The sequence below is a fragment of the Myxocyprinus asiaticus genome, chromosome 37 (assembly GCF_019703515.2).
Source record: "Myxocyprinus asiaticus isolate MX2 ecotype Aquarium Trade chromosome 37, UBuf_Myxa_2, whole genome shotgun sequence".
In the NCBI taxonomy this organism is placed as follows: Eukaryota; Metazoa; Chordata; class Actinopteri; order Cypriniformes; family Catostomidae; genus Myxocyprinus; species Myxocyprinus asiaticus.
The window spans coordinates 15,216,638-15,237,425 of record NC_059380.1 but is presented as its reverse complement, the minus strand read 5'-3'; the positions used below and the strand labels follow the sequence as shown (position 1 = coordinate 15,237,425).

Genomic DNA, 20,788 nt, shown 5'->3' with positions numbered 1-20,788 from the left:
ATTGTGTGCCACTGCCAAAGCCATAAGGCTTGTTTGAGGAACTGTTCAGCAGTAAACATCTGCCAGGTTCATTCAGGTTATATATGCTGCATGATCTTGTTGATGTTTTACTAATGTGTGGCAAAATACATTTGCTACTGTAAGGCACAATACTGGATGAATCATCATGATGCAATTCAAATGTTCAAACTGCGTATAACAAGGTACATGATGGATTTTGTTGTTGTTGTTTTGTTTTGATTTTTGGTAGGAAGTGAGTGTAAATTACAATGGAAACACATTTACAGGATAAATTAGAAGTGCATCAAAAAGGTTTTGCAACTTTGCCTCAGCAAAGCATGTTCTGAAATGCGGGAGCCAAAGTCAGTGATCTAAATGATTCAAAAAAAGAAATATATATATATATATATATAACTAAGAGACTTTAGCAGTGTTTAAATATCATAAGCGTTTTCCCCGCAAATGACAACAAAGCATATCATTTTGTGAACTGCTGTGCATGACCATCAAGGTATACAAAAAGAACAACATAGCCTGTAAATAATTACAGGTTTTATCACGTCCTGATGTCATTGTAATGTCATTAGTCACTTTTACTCTTAATTAATCCAGGCCCTTTCTCTCCTTGTTAAATGAGATTGCCGAACTAAATGAACGACATGCCTCCTCTCCTTCAATCAGTCAAAAGACGCTGCTGATCCTCCCTCCTTCGTGAATTTAATGAGTAAATTGGTGATTATTCACTCTTTCACAGCCCACACTCCAAAGCTATTGGCTCACACTTTAGTCAGTCTTTACAGGCAAGAAAAGCTACCAAAGCACCTCATGCTTCAAACAAGCGCAGCGTTGTGTCTGCAGCTGTTTAAAACACTTACGTGCTGATTGCAAAGTCACAGATTTTTAGGGGGGCTGAGATGAATTTTAGGGGGGCTGAAGCCCTCGTAAATAGGGTCTAGTTACGCCTATGCTCTAAACCACAAGTAATTTTTTATATTTAATAAAGACCCACAGTGGCTTCCACAACAACAATTCCATTTCTATTTTGTGCCAAAAGGGATGATTTTGTTCTCTTGAATACATGGGATGGAATTTCCGATATTTTATTTGCAATATTCAAATTTTGTACACAAATTAAATTAAATTCAACTGGGATGGAAACCTGACTACTGCTCAACTACTACTCGTTGCTTTTTAGAACGCTCTAAAAAGCATAACACTCTTGGCTTAGAACTTCAGACAACAACCATGACATTTTGTTCTTAAAGGTACATTCCATGTCCAAAAAAGTCCAGCTTGACTGACAGCATTTGTGGCAAAATGTAGATTACCACAATAAATAAATAAAATACAATTTGACTCATCCCTAGCCACAAAGTATAGCCACAGACATAAACATTACACAAGTAAACATGATTACAGTGTGATAAAATCAGGGATTTGCCAGCGTTACAGAGTTAACAAGATTGCAAGGTTTACTGCTATGGCGTTGTCAAGACAACAAAGTTGTAATATTAGATATAACCTAGATAAATTATATAAAACACAGATAAAGTTAGTAAGCAATTTTATCAAACTAAAAACATTTTAACATATACTGTTTACATCTTGTGTTCAATGTTCAATTTTCATACTAAGAAATTTGTATTTTTCCACAATGTACACTATACTTACAAAGAGAGAGTTTGATAAAATTGCTTACTAACTTTATCTGTGTTTTATATAATTTATCTAGGTTATATCTAATATTACAACTTTGTTGTCTTGACAACGCCATAGCAGTAAACCTTGCAATCTTGTTAACTCTGTAACGCTGGCAAATCCCTGATTTTATCACACTGTAATCATGTTTACTTGTGTAATGTTTATGTCTGTGGCTATACTTTGTGGCTAGGGATGAGTCAAATTGTATTTTATTTATTTATTGTGGTAATCTACATTTTGCCACAAATGCTGTCAGTCAAGCTGGACTTTTTTGGACATGGAATGTACCTTTAAGAACAAAATGTCATGGTTGTTGTCTGAAGTTCTAAGCCAAGAGTGTTATGCTTTTTAGAGCGTTCTAAAAAGCAACGAGTAGTAGTTGAGCAGTAGTCAGGTTTCCATCCCAGTTGAATTTAATTTAATTTGTGTACAAAATTTGAATATTGCAAATAAAATATCGGAAATTCCATCCCATGTATTCAAGAGAACAAAATCATCCCTTTTGGCACAAAATAGAAATGGAATTGTTGTTGTGGAAGCCACTGTGGGTCTTTATTAAATATAAAAAATTACTTGTGGTTTAGAGCATAGGCGTAACTAGACCCTATTTACGAGGGCTTCAGCCCCCTAAAATTCATCTCAGCCCCCTAAAAATCTGTGACTTTGCAATCAGCACGTAAGTGTTTTAAACAGCTGCAGACACAACGCTGCGCTTGTTTGAAGCATGAGGTGCTTTGGTAGCTTTTCTTGCCTGTAAAGACTGACTAAAGTGTGAGCCAATAGCTTTGGAGTGTGGGCTGTGAAAGAGTGAATAATCACCAATTTACTCATTAAATTCACGAAGGAGGGAGGATCAGCAGCGTCTTTTGACTGATTGAAGGAGAGGAGGCATGTCGTTCATTTAGTTCGGCAATCTCATTTAACAAGGAGAGAAAGGGCCTGGATTAATTAAGAGTAAAAGTGACTAATGACATTACAATGACATCAGGACGTGATAAAACCTGTAATTATTTACAGGCTATGTTGTTCTTTTTGTATACCTTGATGGTCATGCACAGCAGTTCACAAAATGATATGCTTTGTTGTCATTTGCGGGGAAAACGCTTATGATATTTAAACACTGCTAAAGTCTCTTAGTTATATATATATATATATATTTCTTTTTTTTTTTGTGGTGTTTGAATTAACTTTAATATATAGAAGTTGTAACATTTTTGATTATCTACAATAAACACAATAAATGGAAAATAAATTAAATGAAATATATATATATATCCATGCTAAAGAGTGGAATACATTAAATGTGTACATCTAATAGTGTCATTGGGGGCTGAGCCCCCCTAAGATCGAAATCCTAGAATCGCCCTGGTTTAGAGTGCAAAGATAAAACTCAGATGAACTTAATGTTTGCTAGCAATTGGCAACAGACGCCTTATGTCTGGAAGCGGCAACATGTCGACAGCTTTGGGAGATAATAGCCAATCATTTAGATCACTGACTTTGGCTCCCGCATTTCAGAACATGCTTTGCTGAGGCAAAGTTGCAAAACCTTTTTGATGCACTTCTAATTTATCCTGTAAATGTGTTTCCATTGTAATTTACACTCACTTCCTACCAAAAATCAAAACAAAACAACAACAACAAAATCCATCATGTACCTTGTTATACGCAGTTTGAACATTTGAATTGCATCATGATGATTCATCCAGTATTGTGCCTTACAGTAGCAAATGTATTTTGCCACACATTAGTAAAACATCAACAAGATCATGCAGCATATATAACCTGAATGAACCTGGCAGATGTTTACTGCTGAACAGTTCCTCAAACAAGCCTTATGGCTTTGGCAGTGGCACACAATGCACACATTTTCACATTGGGAATAAGTGATTGCATCACTTCCCCATGGTATACTGAGGTATACTTGGGTAGATTGTTTAGTACTGCTGCGAGAAATGGTATTTGACATCTCCGTCGAATTTTGTTTCATCAAGAGGACTGCTTCATCCTGAATTTTTATTTTTCAAAAGGAGGTTTCTTTGTTTTATTTTTCATTTTATTTTATTTTTATTTTTTATCATCTCCTTCCTCTCTCTTTGTAAGTATAGTGTACATTGTGGAAAAATACAAATTTCTTAGTATGAAAATTATTAGGACTGGGAAATATTATTTAATTTAAAAGGGTTTTTAAGTGTTCACTGTTTAACACGTTAAAAAAAAAAAAAAAAAAAAAAAATATGCACTTGCTGAAACTTCACTAAAGCTTTTCCCCACTTCCTGTGAATAAAACTAGAGGTACACGACTGACTCGCTGAATCTGGCAATTTGATCCTTATAAAAAAAATGTCCACTAGAAAACGGCTGAAGATTTTGTACAGCTTTCAACTATAGCATGTCTACTTATTTTATGTCATGCATACATACACTTGAATGTAAAATTTATACCTGTAAAAATGTGTCTAATTAATTATATATGCAAAAAAAAATAAATAAATAAAAAATAAAACTGAGCATTTTAACATACATATTTAAAAAATTAAAATAAATGATGACTAACTAGTTTCTTGCAAGTTCTTTGAGACAATGTATACATTAAAAATATTTATGATTATATTAATGTTTGTTTAATGTGCCTGTTGTGGCTCTTAATTTTATATGTCCACTGTACATCAACAGTTTTCTCTGTAAAGAACTTTCCTCCAGGACAAAAGAGATGCACGATCATTATTTTTTGTTCTTAGTGAAGGACCATAATTATCACAAGATGATAATAGGAGTCTATAGAAATGTATTGGTCCATACTCCCATGATGGGTCGATTCACTGAAGAAACCATTATTTAGTCATTCTGCTTATGTCATCACCTTTTGCCATCTGAGAGGAAGAGCACCACTGGTGTTGCAGGTCAATACATAGTGAAGCCAACAATGTCAAGTCTGTTTGCACACCGAAGCATCTAACAACAACAAATTAATTCAAAGTCATTTAACTGATGCATCAAAATGAGAAAGAGAAAATTAAGAAGCGAATGAGAATATTGCAGAAATACCCATAGGAAAAAAAATAAAAATAAAAAATATATAAAATATATAAAAGTTATATAACTCGTCAATTGTTTTGTCTAGATAGAAATAAAGATTAAATGGAGAGCAAATGTAGGCTTTTGCTTAAGTAATCCTCTCGAGTTTTTGAAGAGATCTCAAAAATCTCTCAAACTGAGCTCAGATTTGCCAAAATACCAAAGTCTGCGATCAAAAGTCAGAGATAATGCTGATCTCAAAACTATAGGACTTTGGCCAGAATTAAGAGCTAAAATACTGTTACAGGTACACTTACACGCAAATACATCTGTTTTAAAGGAAAATGGCTAAAGCCCTCACTCAACTGTGATTCACTCCTCAGCTCGGCAGAATAAACACTGCTCTTCTGCTAGTGTCCTCACAAACACCCTCTCAGCTGCAGGGATTTACACATGTGCATCTGTTATTGATGCAAATTGCATTCCAGCAGGATCCATAATGTAGTGGCCAGACATTTTAGCAACACATCATCCATTTAAAATGGATGCTGCTCTCTTTTACCACTGATGATTTCTCCTCTTTGTGTTTGGGTGAATGGCAGTTTGATCTTCCATCTTTCCACAAGGACCACAAGACACCCTGGGTGCTATGTTTCTGCTTTGACAAAAAGCCTCTCTTTACGGGGCTCTTGGCATCTGTTGGTTTTGTTAATTTGGACTGAAGGAGTGCCCTATTATTATCAAAGTGACATGCAGTTGTAATCAGCTGCAATCAACATGTCTTGAAGTGGTTTTTATTAAATTAACAAAGAGGAAGCGAACAGATGAAGTGCAGAGAGCCTCATCAGGATACCTTCTCGTTATGTCTCTTTGGGTTCTGGCCCATAAGAATTAACAGCCTCTCACTAATCTTCACTTTTTCACCCCCTGTGTTTTATACACTTGCTGCTCTGTTTAATAACCAGTTTTAGCCAATGTATTGGTGTCATGTAAATAGAAAATGGATTAGAAAGAGCAGGAGATTGCTGGAAGATAGAAGACAGTCTTCTGCTTTTTATGCTATAAATGTGCACAAAGGTTCATTAATGATATTGCTACATTGTGGATGAAAATTGTCTTTTTAAAACAGAGTTGTTTGTCACTATCTAAAATCTGTAAATAAGGTCAGTTCTGCAAGCCTGTGAATTCAGCATCTTTCAGGGATTCAAGGTTCGGCTGGTTAACTTCGACAGTTATCCTCAGCTGGTAGATGCTCTAACTACACTGTTAGGTGGATAAAAAGCATGTTTCAACTTAACAGCTTGTAACAGGTCTCCTAACAGCTTGTAATAGATGTCAAATATGAGTTTTTCGCTATCTGCTGCAAAGGGTTCTAATATGAAATGATGTAGCATTTACAAATGATTGGCTAAAAAAAGTAATCTCTGCAATTGAGCTCCCATGATGTATAGATTTCAAAACGCGTACTCCTGGATTTGCATGTGCCAGCTAAGCAACTTCTATTGAGATGAATGTGAATGCTAAAGGATAGCTCTTTTGGGGTGTATAAAACCCCCTTGCATCCATCAATGTGACATGGAACAGATGATATCTGGAGCCATGCAGGGGACTCTACTGTGTATGCTAAACGTCATGGTTACTTTCGTAACCTCCATTCTCTGATGGAAGGAACAAGATGTTGTGTCGATGTAGTGATACTAGGGGTCACACTTGGGAGCCCTAAACTTTTTTTAAAAAGGCCAATGAGAATTGGCGATTGGAATTTGCATGCCACTCCCCTGGACATATGGGTATAAAAGGAGCTGGTATGCAACCACTCATTCAGGTTTAGCGCCAGGAGCCTCTGAAAAAGTTTCAGTGGAACCGCTGTCCTCCGTCTGAATGCCCTGTGCGCATTCGTTCGTGAGGCGCGCTGTCATCGAGACTGAGTCCAACTCCAAACCGAGAAAAGAGATGCTCTGAACCAGGGAGAGCTTGCTCTTTTCCCAGTTGACCCGAAGCCCCTGTCGGCTGAGGTGCCGGAGCACGAGGTCCCTGTGTGCGCACAGCAACTCTTGAGAGTGAGCTAGGATTAGCAAGTCGTCGAGATAGATGAGGATGTGGGCGCCCACTTCCCTTAGCGGGGCAAGGGCTGCCTCTGCGACCTTCGCAAAGACACAAGGGGACAAGGACAGGCCGAAGGGGAGGACCTTGTACTGGTACACCTGGCCTTCGAAAGCAAACCACAGGAAGGGTCTGTGTTGAGGTAAGACCGAGACGTGGAAGTACATGTCCTTCAGGTCGACCGCCACGAACCAATCTTGATGCCGGACGCTCACTTGAATGTGTTTTTGCGTCAGCATCTTGAACGGGAGTCTGTGCAAAGCCTGGTTCAGTACTCGCAGGTCCAGGATTGGTCGCAACCCACCGCCTTTCTTCGGTAAGATGAAGTAAGGGCTGTAGAACCCTTTCTTCATCTCGGCTGGAGGGACAGGCTCTATCGCGCCCTTGCGCAGAAGAGTAGCGATCTCCGCACGCAAGGTAGCGGCGTTCTCGCCCTTCACCGAGGTGAAGCGGACGCCGCTGAACCTGGGCGGGCACCTGGCGAACTGAATCGCGTAGCCCGACGGGTTGGACACAAGTGCACCGCGAGCACCTTATCCACCTGGGGGATCACTGAATACCCCATCGAGGGTAGTGAGAGCGGGGGAGCTGAAAGACCGGGACCGGGCAGTAAAAGGTACCTCCCACGATCTTGTCAGCTCCTCATGCACTTCCGGAAAGAAAGGGACCGGGGAGGGGCGTGGCCGTGGGTGGCACCCTGAGCCTAGGAACCAATCATTGAGCTGCGAGGGTTCAGGGGAGAGTGGAGGGTTCCACTCTAGCCCAACGCTCATGGCTGCCCGGGAAAGCATGTCCGTCATTTCCGCATCGGCCTGAGACTGGCCGACTATTCCCAACGGAGGAAGCCCAGCCGAAGCCTCTGCGTCAGACTGGAAGAGCCTGCTCTCCAATGCTGCGCTCGATAACTCATCATCTTCCCGAGCTCCGAACAAGAAGTCGAACTCGCCCTGAGACAAGCTGGTGGTCTCGTCCTAGAGCCCAACCGGGGCGAGTGAGCGTGCCGGGGAATGGGAGGTCCGTGGGGGGATACCCAGCAGAGGTGGTCCCATTGATGTCCCCAAATCGCCCCAGTGCTAACCGACGCGGCCTCAAACCCGTAGGTAGAAGGACCAGTGCGGGGAGCCACTGGGGTCACGACCGCAACATTGCCGTGGTCATGTTCTCGCAATGAGGACATGACTCATCCATGAACGATGTCTCCGCGTGGGCAGTGCCCAGACACGTAAGACAGCGATCGTGGCCATCAGAAGCGGAGAGATAACGACCGCAACCAGGAATAACAAACAAACAGAAAGGCATCTTTAAAAAGACGTTCCATGTGTGCTGCTCTTTTTGTGAATGAAAATATACTCTTTTAGAATATACTCTCTTATTTTCGCTCTGCCGAAGCGCCCAAGGGCGTTCTCTGCACTCCACGGGTGCAGAGGGGGGAAGCCGCTGAAATGCGCCATAAATCCAGCAGTTTTGAGGTGCGTCTTTGGAGAGAATTGAATTCAGTGCACTGAAATACAACCACTCGGCTCTGAAGAGAAAATCTGAATGAGTGGTTGCATACCAGCTCCTTTTATACCTGTATGTCCGGGGGAGCGGCATGCAAATTCCACTTGCCAATTGTCATTGACCTCAAAACAGAGGTGTTTGGGGCTCCCAAAAGTGACCCCTAGTGTCACTACATCGACACAACATTGAGTGAGTGACAGATAGGGAACTCAATTTGTAACTGCTGTGCAAGAGAACTCTTTCTCAAATAAAAAAAAAAACAAGTATGTGGTGTTACCAGGGAGCACAGATCAATATCTCAAAGACTTTTTAGATATTTTCTATAAAAAGACTTCCAGCAACAGTCTAATAACAGGATCTGACTGAAATCATAAAAAGGGACAAGACTTGCACTTTGTGGGGAAAGTGGATGTGATTTAACAACCTGCACACCTTAGAGTTGGAAAGATTTAGTAGCTTAACAGGCCTTTTTTTGTGTCTATAGGTGGGAAGCTGTGCTTTTGACAAATGTGTGATTTTATGGCAGCTGGTTTGATAGAGTAGAATTAAGAATGATATAGTCACTTTCCAAGTGAAATAACTTTTACCTTGATTAACAGGCCCAAAAAAATAGGGATAAATTATTTCCTTTGGGAAGTAAGAGAGGATGTTTGAGGATGTTTATTTGAGGACAAACTATTCTCTGGAGTTTCCCAACTCTTGAAGTTCTTAGAGGCCTGCCAACATCAAACAATGTGGATGTCTCCCTAATCTGACACAGCCATTTCAAGCACAATTCTCCCTAATCTGACACAAGTCTTCAAGCACAAATCAACTGAAATTAAATAAGGGACACATCAAATATAAGTTTTTGGTGTTGGAGGCCTCCAGGAACAGGGTCACTCTAGAGCAGGGTGGGCTATGGGTTCTTTTCACATTTCTGTGTTTGGAACGCAGAAGTGAACTTTAATGGGGTAAATTTCTATAGAGGTGATAGGAGACCACAGTATATACCGTATATAAATAGTACTGTGCAAAAGACTTATTTATTTAAGACTTAGACATTATATTTCTCACAATTATTTTTTTAATATATATTCTGCTTTTAGTGTATCATTAGGAAATATCAATTTTAGATTTCAATATTCCCTATATAAATAGAATTGAATAAATTATGTCTCACACAGAGCCCTGATCTCAACATCATTGGGTCAGTCTGGGATTACATGAAGAAACAGAAGTAATAGGGACAGCCTAAAAAGATAGAAGAACTGTGGCAAGTTCTCTAAGAGGCTTGGAACGTCCTATCTGCCAACAACTAAGAAAAACTGTGTCCAGGTGTACTTAGAAGAATTGGTGCTGATTTGAAGTCAAAGGTTGTCACACCAAATAATGATTTAGCTTTTTTATGTTTACTGGACTTTGTATTATGTTAATTGATAAATGAAAAATATTTATGGCATTATTTTTGAAGACATCCTCACTATGCAAAATTTTTCACAGGCGCCTAAAACTTTTGCCTAGTCTGTATATAATGTATAAACAGTATTTCAGTCATGAAAACTCTCCGAAAGATTTAGTATGTCAATGTGGGTATGACATATTGATAGGATTTGGGCTTGGTGGACTAGATCTGCTACACTGCTGCTGCTGCTGCTGCTGCTGCTGCTCAATTAAACAAAATGCAAGACATGCTGCATCAAACATGTACTGTATGAACATGCTGCTGCACAAATAGACGGTAGGAGGGCTGGGAAAAAATATAATTTTTTCCACTTAATTGAGATCTTCATTTGAACGACCCCAATGTTGATTCTTAAAACCCCATGATTGCTCTTTTATTATATGCACAAACCTCTACAATGTGTGTTAATCGCTCTTATATGCAACAACAAATGTTTATGATTAGCCTCTGGCTGGTAAGTTTTCATCAGTGTACAGTAGTGTAGTGGCGAAGTTTAGCACTGAGATCTTTTCTCTGCATGTTGAGAAAAAAAGGTTTGACTCTTTCCGTGTCCAAAGATGAGATCCATGCAATCCATTTGTCATAGAATAATGTCTCTTTTAATATCCTTTCTGTTCTTTACAGTCAGTAGCTGGTCAAAAACAACAAAAGAAACATATAATTCTAATCATAACACATAGCACGGATGGTGTAAAGCCATTCGACCAAAACACTGTCAAAGTCTCTGCAGCTGGTCTTAAAGAGATAGTATAGTTTTAGCAGTTGTTAGACATATCAGTGTAAATACTTGTAAATAGTACAAATTAGACATGTAAACAACAAACACGTAACATATATATATATATATATATATATATATATATATATATATATATATATATATATATATATATATATATATAAATAGCTGTGCTCAAAAGTTTGCATACCCTGGCAGAAATTGTGAAATTTTGGCATTGATTTTGAAAATATGTCTGATCATGCAAAAACACTTTCTTTTATTTAAGGATAGTGATCATATGAAGCCATTTATCATCACATAGTTGTTTGGATCCTTTTTAAATCATAATGATAACAGAAATCACCTAAATGACCCTGATCAACAGTTTACATACCCTTGAATGTTTGGCCTTGTTACAGACACACAAGGTGACACACACAGGTTTAAATGGCAATTAAAGGTTAATTTCCCACACCTGTGGCTTTTTAAATTGCAATTAGTGCCTTTGTATAAATAGTCAATGAGTTTGTTAGCTCTCACGTGGATGCACTGAGCAGGCTAGATACTGAGCCATGGGGAGCAGAAAAGAACTGTCAAAAGACCTGCGTAACAAGGTGATGGAACATTATAAAGATGGAAAAGGATATAAAAAGATATCCAAAGCCTTGAAAATGCCAGTCAGTACTGTTCAATCACTTATTAAGAAGTGGAAAATTCGGGGATCTCTTGATACCAAGCCAAGGTCAGGTAGACCAAGAAAGATTTCAGCCACAACTGCCAGAAGAATTGTTCGGGATACAAAGAAAAACCCACAGGTAACCTCAGGAGAAATACAGGCTGCTCTGGAAAAAAGATGGTGTGGTTGTTTCAAGGAGCACAATACGATGATACTTGAACAAAAATGAGCTGCATGGTTGAGCTGCCATAAAGAAGCCTTTACTGTGCCAATGCCACAAAAAAGCCCGGTTACAATATGCCCGACAACACTTTGACACGCCTCACAGCTTCTGGCACACTGTAATTTGGAGTGACGAGACCAAAATAGAGCTTTATAGTCACAATCATAAGTGCTATGTTTGGAGAGGGGTCAACAAGACCTATAGTGAAAAGAATACCATCCCCACTGTGAAGCATGGTGGTGGCTCACTGATGTTTTGGGGGTGTGTGAGCTCTAAAGGCATGGGGGAATCTTGTGAAAATTGATGGCAAGATGAATGCGCATGGGACACCCTTGGACTTTCCAGCTCGACAATGACCCTAAGCACAAGGCCAAGTTGACCCTCCAGTGGTTACAGCAGAAAAAGGTGAAGGTTCTGGAGTGGCCATCACAGTCTCCTGACCTTAATATCATCGAGCCACTCTGGGGAGATCTCAAACGTGCGGTTCATGCAAGACGACCAAAAACTTTGCATGACCTGGAGGCATTTTGCCAAGACGAATGGGCAGCTATACCACCTGCAAGAATTTGGGGCCTCATAGACAACTATTACAAAAGACTGCACGCTGTCATTGATGCTAAAGGGGGCAATACACCGTATTAAGAACTAAGGGTATGCAGACTTTTGAACAAGGGTCATTTCATTTTTTTCTTTGTTGCCATGTTTTGTTTTATGATTGTGCCATTCTGTTATAACCTACAGCTGAATATGAATCCCATAAGAAATAAAAGAAATGTGTTTTGCCTGCTCATGTTTTCTTTAAAAAATGGTACAAATATTACCAATTCTCCAAGGGTATTAAAAACTTTTGAGCACAACTGTATATATATATATATATATATATATATATATATATATATATATATATATATATATATATGTGCATGCAATGTAATAAATGCAATTTCAAGACATCATATTTATTTGATGGAATAACTTATAATGTGTACCTGAACCAGGAAAGCCCAGAGCTTATTTAACTACTGACTTAGACTATATGTGTAGATTTATTTAATCTAATGACCTAAGATAGCAATGTGTGTCAGCCATATTTGGCAAAAGGCAGTCACACACCCGACGAGAAGCACCACAGCGTGTCGCGGCTAGGACACCGCACAGGTATCAAACACAGGGCATGTCAATGTGGTCCAGGTGGCAGACAGTACACACAAAAGCTACCAAGGTTTTCCCTTCTTCAAGAATGATCAATGGTAGAGTAAATAATCTATGTCCTTTGATAATGATTTCGGTCAAATTTAATGGAAAATAAGCGAGTTGTGCTCCGTGGTGAGGCAGAAATTTGAGCAGCCTCCTGAGTCATAGCTGGGCGGCGCAGAGAGACAGTGTCGGTGTGCGTTCCTTCATTGAAAACAGTTGTTTCGAATTTTAGAATGTGCCAAGTCGTCCGCCAGATGTGTCCAGTGTGTGACCCCATTATGTCTTACCTTGTTCAACACGCGTTTTTATGTGCCAAAAGCAGACCTTACCATGCAAACTGTAAGAAGAAAAGCCCTAGCAAACACCTGAGTGTAAAGGGGTTCAAAGGGAAAGGAGGAGGCGAGAACCGGCTTGAAGGTGCATCTCATAATTTAATAGTGAATTAACCCAAGTTAGCTACCCAGTTACATGTCAAAGCACCAATCATGCGAGCCAATTGATACTGATACTGTATATAACTTTTTCCTATATGCTTCAATAGCAAAAGAAAAAATCCACCATTACATTTCCTTTTCAAAAGACAGATAGAATACAGTAAACAGAAAAGAGAAAATGGCATATTTTCTGACAATCCCTTAGCAGTTGTTTTTGACACCCCATTACAGCAGTGGTATTGCCAGGGTAATATAACACAAGGAATTATTTAATTAAAAAACTTAAATAAATAAATAAGACAGAATCATAAAATGACTATTCAACTCCACTCCTAGAGGGCCCTGAATTCACACACCTGCCTGTACTTTTCAAATAATCCTTAAGGCCTTGATTAGCTTATTCAGGTGTGTTTGATTAGGGTTGGAGCTAAACTCTGTACAATGGTAGCCCTACAAAGTTGGAGTTGAAGAGCCCTGCTCTAGAGTGTGGCCATTTAAATCTTTTAATTTAAGTAAATCATTGATGAAATGCTCTCTGTGAGGCCACTTGAACAAAATAAGAAAAAACTAATCTCAGTTACGCCAGTCTGCACTATTTAACAGCACTGAAATTGTATTTTTCCTTCGTATTAAAGGTTATTAATTTTGTTCACCTCTGGTGAGCAATCTGTTCTCAGGTTATCAGTGGTTCCCAACCCTGTTCCTGGATGCCCCCCAACACTACACATTTTGGAGACTCCAAGACCTGAATTGGGTGTGTCAGAAAGTTGAGATACACAAAATGTGCAGTGTTGGGGGGCCTCCAGGAACAGGGTTGGGAATCACTGCCTCAACCCTTTCAAGGTTTCAAGGAGAAAGTTCATTATAAGGTTTTCATATAAAGTCTGCTTTCTGAAGGTCAAAGTCTTCATTCTAAACCTCAGCTGATGTGTTTACAGAAAAAGAATTGCCTCATTTATTGTGCTTAGCTGTCTGAAGCTGGTTAAAACACTGTGCTTCCCCCCACCCCACCCCAAAAAAAAAGAATCAATGCGTGACCTGAACCATAAAGAAAATGCCCCAAAGATGATATTGTCTTTCAGGAGTTCAAGTGATTTCTCTGCATATTAAAGTTAGAAAGCATGTAAGGATGCTACAAGGTTGTGCAAGGTTGCTCCAAGACACATTAGTATTGATTTTGTGATTTCAGTGCTCTTGTGGGTGTATATATTTTCTATGACCTTTCTGAACATGTGTGCTCACAGGTAGATGACAGAACATATACAGGTAAGTGCACTATCCAGAACATGGGTAGACTGCAGAATATAAGTGCTTTTTCTATTTTCCCCTTCAAATGAGTGTAGTACCACTCATCCTATGGGCAAGTCAGGCCAACTGAAAGCATGTGCACTTGTGCTGTATCGAGTATTGTATCCAGAATCTATTTTCAGCATAAATGTATGAAAGCCATAAAGCATATTGTAGACATTTCAGATTGGCTTTGGTAATAAGGCAGACAACGAGTTCTAGTCTAAAAAACCTCAGATTTCTAATGTTAGGATTCTTAAGAAGGATGTGCAGTGCAAGTGCTACATACATCCAGGAACATCAGAAGGTTTGAGAAGTTTTCACACATTTTACTAGTATAAAATTAGTCCTTTTCGTGTTTAGGAATAATAACAATGCCTATCCGTGTTTCTGCTTATTACCTCACTGTCACTGGATGGGTTAGTTACTGATCATCAAATAGACATCACTGACTTGGTGGACAGCAACGTGCTGATGCATTAATCTGTGAGACCTCAAAAATTGCAAACTGCAGAAGTTCAGAGCAAGTCATTTGAGTTTAGTTTTAATAATAACTAATTTAGTTTAATAGCTTTTTGGACCCAGGAAGATGTTTTGAGTTTTGAAAGCTACAGGATGTCTTTATAATACTATGATCTCTTGTATCTCAAAAGATCAAGGAAAATTTTATTCCTCATGATATTAACCCATTAAGGAATATTCTGGTTAACCCTAATTAACCCTTAAAGGAATATTCGCAATAAAATGTAAGCTCAGTTGACAGCATTTGTGGCATAATTTTGATAACCACAAACATTAATTTCGACTTGTCCCACCTTTTCTTTAAAAAAGAAATAGTCTGGGTTAAAGTGAAGTACTTACAATGGAAGTTAATGGGGCAGTCCTTACATGTTAAAACACTCACTCTTTCAAAAGTATTGCCACAAGACATAAACAATATGTGTGTTACCAGACTAAACGCACAGTGAAATTGGAAAAAGTAGGTCGACTTTTCTTTAACAAAAATCGGTCTGTGCTTACCGAAATGTGAAACACTGCTCCCAGTGGCCAAAGTGATAAGTGTTGTTGGGCATATGGACACATGAGAGCTCCATTTTCTCAGTGTATTGTGCATGGAGAGGGGCAAATAGCAAGTTATGAAGCGAGATGTTTTCTGCTGTACAGGCTGTAATACAGTGAGTGGATGTCGTGGAAAAGTTCATTTATTTCAGTAATTCAACTCAAATTGTGAAACTCGTGTATTAAATAAATTCAATGCACACAGACTGAAGTAGTTTAAGTCTTTGATTCTTTTAATTGTGATGATTTTGGCTCACATTTAACAAAAACCCACCAATTCACTATCTCAAAAAATTAGAATACATCATAAGACAAAAACATTTTTAGTGAATTGTTGGCCTTCTGGAAAGTATGTTCATTTACTGTATATGTACTCAATACTTGGTAGGGGCTCCTTTTGCTTTAATTAATGCCTCAATTCGGCGTGGCATGGAGGTGATCAGTTTGTGGCACTGCTGAGGTGGTATGGAAGCCCAGGTTTCTTTGACAGTGGCCTTCAGCTCATCTGCATTTTTTGGTCTCTTGTTTCTCATTTTCCTCTTGACAATACCCCATAGATTCTCTATGGGGTTCAGGTCTGGTGAGTTTACTGGCCAGTCAAGCACACCAACACCATGGTCATTTAACCAACTTTTGGTGCTTTTGGCAGTGTGGGCAGATGCCAAATCCCGCTGGAAAATGAAATCAGCATCTTTAAAAAGCTGGTCAGCAGAAGGAAGCATGAAGTGCTCCAAAATTTCTTGGTAAACGGGTGCAGTGACTTTGGTTTTCAAAAAACACAATGGACCTACACCAGCAGATGACATTGCACCCCAAATCATCACAGACTGTGGAAACTTAACACTGGACTTCAAGCAACTTGGGCTATGAGCTTCTCCACCCTTCCTCCAGACTCTAGGACCTTGGTTTCCAAATGAAATACAAAACTTGCTCTCATCTGAAAAGAGGACTTTGGAACACTGGGCAGCAGTCCAGTTCTTCTTCTCCTTAGCCCAGGTAAGACGCCTTTGACATTGTCTGTGGTTCAGGAGTGGCTTAACAAGAGGAATACGACAACTGTAGCCAAATTCCTTGACATGTCTGTGTGTGGTGGCTCTTGATGCCTTGACCCCAGCCTCAGTCCATTCCTTGTGAAGTTCACCCAAATTCTTGAATCGATTTTTCTTCCACACTTTTTCCCTCCACTCAACTTTCTGTTAACATGCTTGGATACAGCACTCTGTGAACAGCCAGCTTCTTTGGCAATGAATGTTTGTGGCTTACCCTCCTTGTGAAGGGTGTCAGTGATTGTCTTCTGGACAACTGTCAGATCAGCAGTCTTCCCCATGATTGTGTAGCCTAGTGAACCAAACAGAGATCATTTTGAAGGCTCAGGAAACCTTTGCAGGTGTTTTGAGTTGATTAGCTGATTGGCATGTCACCATATTCTAATTTTTTGAGATAGTGAATTGGTGGGTTTTTGTTAAATGTGAGCTAAAATCATCACAATTAAAAGAACCAAAGACTTAAACTACTTCAATCTGTGTGCAATGAATTTATTTAATACACGAGTTTCACAATTTGAGTTGAATTACTGAAATAAATGAACTTTTCCACGACATTCTAATTTATTGAGATGCACCTGTACCTATACCTTGCTTACTGTTGCTTGCACTAATCATTTTGATAATTAGTGTTATTAATGGTTTTCCTACTGTATTTCCCTTTCTATTTTATTTGTTTTCCTTTATTTTTATATAGTAGTTCATACTTGATTATTGTACAGCACATTGATCAACAGTCTGTTGTTTTTAATTGTGCTTTATAAATATATTGACATTGACATTTACATACAAAGCATTGTTGCTTAGCATTGTCAATAATCAAATCTGAAATCACAGAACATTTCACCTAATTATGGCAGACCCATTCTCTTTTATTTTTTTATTTCTCACAGGAATATTCTCTATGGCTTGAGCAGAGAAACTCCACGCTTCTCTATCCTAAAGGACGGCCAGGAGGTACCCCGACACAGCAGTGTCAGCCTGTCCCTGACACTCATATGCAGTGCAATCAGTTCAGCTGAGAAACTTGTCCAAAGTGGACTTGACCTGTTTGAGAATGACAATGACATCCCACAATGACATCTTGACAAATATCTAACCTCAAGGTGTCTCAGTATGGCACATCTTCAGGGATCATCTGGCTAACATAGGAGGTTGAGAATCTGAAGACACTAGAAAAATAGGACATCTTAGACTTAAGTGCAATATTAACCTGAGGTATCTGAAGGTCCTTTCTTCAGTCAAATGCTAAGTCATTGTTTTTGTCCCTCCAATTGTGTTCCAAAAATGTCTCTGCCTTTGTGGTTTCTATAACGGCGACTTAAGCTAAAAAATCTTCTAAAGCTAGAAAGATTTATGAGAAAAGAGCCAGGGAGCTACACTCTATAACTTCCAGGGTCAAGACATTTTGTTCAGGGGGAAAACACCAGCAGGTTTATCACTAACTTTTCCGGTGTCATATAAACCCCAGAGCGTTATTGGATTTTGGGACTTGTCTTTTGCAAAAAGTTTGAAATATCCTTAGAATATAATTGATTTGCTATATACTGAGGGTAGTAAAAACAAAAAAAGTTCAGCCTCTTGGTCTTCCTGGACTTGCAATCAACTTGGATTCTGACTTCCTAATGCAAATATCACTGAAAGCTGTTTGTGAGTTAAAAGAAAGATATAGGAAATTAGTGATCATTTAAGAAAGCACCAACGGCTGCATGTGATACTGTGCATCTCTCAGGGGCTTGTATTGTAGAAATTTGTAAAATAATAGAAATGCAAAGAAATGCTTGTTTCAGTGTTCCAAAAATGTTTGTACATTTTATTCAGTCTTTAAATAGGTAAAGTTTAACTAATAACAATACTAAGAAAGCTTCAGTCAACAAAACAAGATTTAAGGGTAATCATTGTTCTGCTAAAAAGAAAAACAGTAGAGTATGAATATCTATGTGAATAAAATAGTAATAGATCGGGGTAATGTTTTTAGTTTATAGATCATGAATCAAAGGTGAGTGTGAATGTGAACGAAGATAAATCTTGAAGAGGAGTCTGATGGGTCTGCTGTTCTGTCTGGGTGACATTCTACCAATGAGAAGTCAGAATGGAGAAGGTTTTAGACCAAACAGATGAAGCAGATCACAGTGGAGGTTTATGAAGTCATAATGCACTGTATGGGGACATGGCATTGGCTACAATGCAGGCAAAAAACAATGTCTCCAATTTGATTCTGGCAGCCAGTGTGTTTGTTCTCAGCGTTTCCACTAGCTGTTTCTATGGTAATGTCTTTTTTGGGGAAAATGAGGATCTTGAGAGTTGCAATTAATAACTTCACTTTTACTTTAGATACTTTATACTTTTAGATGTCTGCCTTTAAATATGAAAAAAAAAAAAAACAAAAAAAAAAAACAGCTTAATTAGAAACACAAGATTCAGGGAGTCTAGCTTGACTAAGCTTTAATTTATGTACGTGCCTTTGAGTGAGTCATACTGTACGTGCTTTTCGAGCAGCCATTTGCACTCCAAGATTCAAATACCAAACATTTACCAAAACATGTTGTACTGTTGTATTTATTTAATATTTCATTTGTGGAGCTGTTTGAAAGGTTTGCAAAGTTTTGAAAACTTTTTGTTGAAGGGTTGTTTGACAGTTATTTTAGATCTGTTTTGTTATGATAATTATTATTTTGTATTGTTTTTTACCTGTTTAGTAAGCCCCTCTAACACATTTTTCCCAGAGAATTGTCTAAGACTTCAGACACAATGTTGCATTTCTGGAGCACCATTTAAAATTGTGCATTATTGCTGTAGTTAACAGAGTCCGCCTTTCCTTATTTATTGTGACAAACTATATTAAACAGCTAGCTTACAACACTAAGCCTTACCTAAAAGAGTCCTCCTTTGCATTGCACTAAAATTAAATGTTAAACTGTCATCCTGTATGTGTGTTTTGCTTAGTGCTATTGTATTTATATATTTTATTTCCAAAATACTATATATGTCAGTACTGATAATTAACCTGCCTTTTTTCACCCTAGATAATTTTCAGGCTCAGTCCTACATTCATATTTTACAGCATTTGTATGAATTTTATATAATGTGAAATATCTTCAAACTGCAGCTGCAAGTTGCATGAGATGTTTTGTACTTAGGTTAGGGTAGAGAGGGTTGTTTTATTTAGAGTTAGAATAATATTCTCTCTTACAGTCTGAATAATTGCTTGGAAACTGAAATTGCTCATACATTTGATTCTCATAAATCTCTCTAAATAAATATATGATTACAAAAATACTGTTTATCCCAGAACTGTTGTGGTACTGTCATCCATTTATACTGAAATAGTAAATGCAGTGCATGTTAAAAGCATTCTTTTCTATGGCATGTCAAAAGCTTGTGAAACTCCTGGTGTGGAGAACGAGACCTCTACCTGAGCATACTTCATATCAGTGTGTTTGGTGACACGCACTAAATGACATTTTAGTGCGTCCAACGTCGTTCAGTAAATGACTTTGTTTTGCCTCAGTGGACTACAGAGGTTGAATCCAGACATTCTTTTAAACCCAGTGGGGCATTAAATATAATTGCTTTATCTTTAGTATGTTGTCTTGTGGACCCACATGGGTCAGAAAGCAGCTAATGGCTGGACAATATGAACACACTGTAGCTGTTTAAATTGATGGAAGGTTTTATCCACAGTGTGTTGGAGTGTAATGTAAATTCAAAATGCACTTAAGTGGTATAAGGGAAGAGCACATTCAAATGCATGTTTTTTTTTTTTTTTTTTTTTTTTTCTGTTGAATGTGTATGCCATTTAAGACAAACCAATCCTAAGGCAATAAATACCAGTGCTGGAATAACATCTGCTTGATCATCAATCTCCTTTCATTTCTGGACTGGTAAATAAAACAGCTCCTTAATATGGTAAATTGCCTTTTTCTTTTTTTTTTTTTTTTTTCAAAAGTTATTTTGATAGCAGCTGGGAATGGAGTATTAACTTAATAACAATACCCCATCCACTGGAACTCAGGTTCAATGAACTCACACATGTATGTTGTCTTTACAAGTGTTTAGGCTGAAGTAATTTCATTCATTATCCTTAAGTTAATTTGTTTCAGAAGAAGTCTCTGAACCAAGATTGCTTAATAAACATAGGGTACAAAGGGGCAAAAGGCACACCTTAAGGAATATCTGCTTTTATTTATTTTATTTTTTTTTTTTTTTTTTTTTTTTCTGGTCAGAAAGTCAATCAAGATTAAAAAAATACATTTATTTTTATTGAATATTGATGGAGCAACATAATTGATGTGAAAAGACATGACAACAGAAGGTTGTTTTGGATTTGTTTTTTTTTTTTTTGTTTTTTTAAAGGTGGTGAGGTGGCATTTTACCCCACA

The 20,788-nt window shown here is 38.3% G+C and overlaps 1 protein-coding gene across 1 annotated transcript in view; it reads left to right on the top strand.

Annotated features, from left to right (window-relative positions):
• The window catches only part of LOC127428061 (inactive N-acetylated-alpha-linked acidic dipeptidase-like protein 2), a 475,761-nt gene extending 455,519 nt beyond the window's left edge, over positions 1-20,242 (top strand). The window contains exon 14 of the mRNA XM_051676110.1: positions 17,300-20,242. Within this exon, the coding sequence (XP_051532070.1) occupies positions 17,300-17,486 (187 nt within the window). The 3' untranslated portion in view covers positions 17,487-20,242. The remainder of the gene's footprint in view (positions 1-17,299) is intronic.
• Positions 20,243-20,788: the final 546 nt, after the last annotated feature.